Consider the following 4,183-nt stretch of genomic DNA (forward strand, 5'->3'; position numbering starts at 1 on the left):
AAACCAACTTGGTCTTGTTTTGGGAGTATTGTTGTCAAAGCCATCTGTATTTTCTTATAAATATAGACAATACTTTATAGTAATCCTCTGAGAATAACAAAAATATAATAAACAAAATTCTTGTCTCTCATATTCTCCCTCGCTCTTTTTCATTTTAATCTCAATGAAACATCGCTAAATTATATGATGACATAAATGGTGTCACGTGACAACATGGGCAATGTATTTACCGACCTGTGCGTAAAATTTCCTTGGAGAAGAAGAAAATTTCCTTGGAGAAGAAGAAAAGCATCCGCTTCTTGTCAACGCATTCACATGGATGTGATCCTACCAAGACAACACAGATCATACAATACTCAGATTGCTAAAAGATACTACCGACTTTGTTTTGTGGCCACGCGCTGACGTAAGCACATACGTTTCAAACCGATCAGTCTTTTGGTTTGATCCATCCATCACTATAAATATACCCTAAAAGGCCTCCCTAGTTTCAACCAAATTCATCTCCTAATCTTCGCTTAATCTTCCACTACTTCTATCCTCTGAGCTAGCTGGGATCACTTGGGAATTGAAAAATCATGTCTCTCCAGGTAATTCCTCATCAGCCACCTCATGTTGAGGGACATCCCGGCAGCCCCTCTCTTGGCGAAAGGCATCACGGTCATGGTGGAGGGCATAATCGTGAAGAACATGGTCACGACGGAGTAGGCTGTTGTCATGTTGGTGGACATCATGGGGGGCTTGGTCGTCATGGTCATCGCGGAAGGGGACATCATGGTGGGCATGGTCATGGGCCTGGAAAGTTTGGAAAAATGTTTCGCTACAGAAATCATCATCATCACCATCCACCCTATACTGTTCAGGGACACCACGGCGGCCACTGTCAAGGCGGAGGGGCGAATTCCCATATGATGTGCGGACATCACAGAGGGCATGGGCATGGGCATGGACATCACAGAGGGCATGGGCATGGGCATGGGCATGGGCATGGACCTCATGGTCACGGTCCTCGTGGAAGGGGGCATCACGGAGCTGGCTTAACCTTGGAGGTGCCCGAGGACATCGTGGTGGGCATGGGCACGGTGATCATCACATGAGAGGACATCACCCACACTGCCATGGAGGGGAGCCAAATCATCATCATCATCCAATCTAGAGAGACCGCACGTTATTTGTAATTGTCTTGTTAAGTCGATGAAAAATAAATCTCATACTTGTTTGTGAGAGATTGTGGGAAAAGTATGCTATATTGAATATGCTGAATCGTGGTGGAGGGAGGACATCGTGGGAGAGCATGCTCATGGCCGAGGACATCATCCACAACGTCATGGAGCGGGGACACCACCATCATCATCCGGCCACCTTAGAGAGATACTATTATTTTGCTGGTGTCTTGTTAAGTCGATGGAAAATAAGTACTCCCATGTTTACTGTGATATCGTGGGAAAGATATGTGCTGCATGTTGTATTGAAGATCTGAAACTAGCCTGGTCTGATGGTTATGTGGACGACTCGAATTCTGGTCTCTCCTTAAAGCGCTTCTGCTTTTGGTTGAAGACCAAATATGTATTTATTTTCTTTTCTTAGTTGTATTGTACTACAAATAAATTAATAAAAAGGGCGTCAAGACTCTTTATCCATTTTCTCAAGGTTTTCAGCTTAATTTTAATTAGTTGTGGGGCTCTTCGCGTGGATATCTGATGTTCTTAATTAAATCGATCGAACGGTCGGCACTTAATCAATCAAGCGTTCTACTAACTAGCTAGCAGCTGTCAACGTATAGTTTTTTAAAATTAGTGAGGGTGTGATTATTTGAAAAATAAAAAATAATAATTGAAGGGTGCAATGTTAAAAACAAATAAAAGTTTGATAACGAAAGATATTTGTATTTTCTTCCATTGTAGAGATCGACATTGGCCGAATGCTCTGAAATTGCATGAAATACCATCAGTCCGGCCCATTATTACCAAAGCCCAACCAAAAATATCAAGAAAATTACAGATCAATAACCTAAAAAAGAACAAAATCTTGAAAGAAAAACAAACAGGAAACAACAGATATCTACATATAATTTTGTAACAGAAGTTGATTATATGAAATGTTTTCAGTGCTACCTATGGCGCTGATTCCTAAAGAAAAATCCGCCAACCTCCGAAGTATGCTGCAACAAATCACGTACCCAACACCATTATTCATTAATATCCACTATGAAATATATTGCGTCAGGCATGACTTTGTCTGTCATTCATACGGTACTTTTGGGCTTTGAGTAGATCATGAACAGCAGCCAATTTCATATATGAGAAATGATTTTTACAGTAAGTAAATGTAGTCGGCGTGCAATCGTTTTAAAAAAAATAAATTAATATGGGACCTATATGAAAAAAAAAATTATTTTTATAACTTTTTTTTATTCATTCTGTACAACCATGAAAAAAAAATATTTTTATAATTTTTTTTATTTATTCCGTACAACCGACTGCATGCCGACTGCATTTGCCGACTGAGTCTAGCAAAGCCCTTCATATATATGAGGTGTTCTTCAGGTACCGAACAATTTACCCAAAAAGTGTCTTAATAGTATATTTCATTTTTTTTAATTTTAATTTAATTTTATTTTATTTTGCATTTTTTAATCATTATAGACATTTAAAAAAAATAAAAAAATCATAATATAATTTAAAAATACTTCCTTAATCACTAAGTTTAAAAAAAAAAAAAAATTCAAGACACTTATTCGAAACAAATAATATTTCTCCATATATATTATATATATCGTGGTGGTTGGAGTGAATAGAGATGAAAAACAGTAATTTAATGGAGACATCGATCAGACATGTAATGCAATCTTAATTGAGACATCATGAGCCTCGTAATTATGATGAAGATCACAATAATGCCTTCTTGATCATGTAAACAAGCGTTTTTCTTGATCTCCAATTTTCAAGAATTTATAGGATATCGGCTTTTTATTAAAGAATAAAGGTAAAATAAACTCCCAAATTGAATCAACTCTCTTTAAACTAAGAAATAAATTCAAAAGAGTAGCATTGATAAATATTCTTAAAAATAAATAAAAAAAATTAAGAGTGGGTGGTACTCAAATATAAACCATTCCAAGCGGGCCGGGGAAACACAGACAACTTAGGCAATTGGATAATTCCAATTGTAAGAAATTAAAGATTATATAATTTTAAGCTATAATATACTCCTTAACTTCAATAATCCATATTAATTGATCACAAACCTAAACTTTCAACTCATTAATATTCTAAACAGTTACTTGACAATAGATGCAACACATGATGTTGCTATATATGTTGGAGATAATATCAATTCAAGAATTATCTTGATTTAATTTCATAATTATCTAATCAAGAGATTTGATTTTCAAAGATATTTATCTTAGTTAATCTCCATGTAGTTTTCCTAAGATCAATACTTTGTATTCAATCATATTTGAGAATAGCAAAGATGTAGCCATCAAAGTCTATCTCTCCCTTCTTATTCCTTCTCTATCTCTTTTTTTATTCAATATTATATTTTCTATCATGGTATTAAAGCCCTAACGCCAAGCTTGATCCTACCAAATCTGTTTTTAACTTTTTCCACCATTTTATTATCTATATGTATTAGCTGGAAGACATCTTATTGAGTTTTGGTCTGTTGTGAGTATTATTTGATGTCCAAATCCATTTTTGACATTTTGATTTTGGTGCTATAATTGATCAGCGTTATATTTGGCCCATTGTCAGCTTAATCTTTCGATTTATTGTTAGTCATTTGTTAGTTTTGACCCATTATTGGCTACAACTTCATATTTAATGTTCCAGCAACTTACTTCATCAGCAACGTTATTCTCATCATCCCATTGATCGTTGAGTTTGAGAGGATATTGGAGATAATATCATTTGCTTTGATTTCATAATAATTATCAAATCAACTAATTTGATTAAATCAAAATATTTGATTTTCAATACTTTATATTCAATAACACTTACAAATAGTAAAATATACCCTCAAAGTACTGTCTCCCACTAGTTATCTCCTCTCAATCTCAATCTCTATTCAATATTATATTTTCAATCCCTAAACAGCCAACTTAAATGATGTCACGCGGCAACAATTGTCAGGAAGGCGGTTTTCCTTCGATAAGAAGAAAGGCATCTATTTTACTACCCAT

At 35.4% G+C, this 4,183-nt stretch overlaps 1 protein-coding gene across 1 annotated transcript; it reads left to right on the forward strand.

Moving 5' to 3' along the window:
* The first annotated feature begins 578 nt into the window (after positions 1-578).
* Positions 579-1,097, forward strand: LOC122291186 (kininogen-1-like). Its single transcript, XM_043098856.1, has one exon. It carries the CDS (start codon positions 579-581, stop codon positions 1,095-1,097), a length of 519 nt encoding a protein of 172 aa, XP_042954790.1.
* The last annotated feature ends 3,086 nt before the right edge of the window (positions 1,098-4,183 follow it).

Source organism: Carya illinoinensis, chromosome 1 (assembly GCF_018687715.1).
Source record: "Carya illinoinensis cultivar Pawnee chromosome 1, C.illinoinensisPawnee_v1, whole genome shotgun sequence".
Taxonomy (NCBI): Eukaryota; Viridiplantae; Streptophyta; class Magnoliopsida; order Fagales; family Juglandaceae; genus Carya; species Carya illinoinensis.

Bases quoted from the DNA above. Each gene is read 5' to 3' on its own strand.
- LOC122291186 (XM_043098856.1), top strand. From the start codon at position 579: ATGTCTCTCCAGGTAATTCCTCATCAGCCACCTCATGTTGAGGGACAT.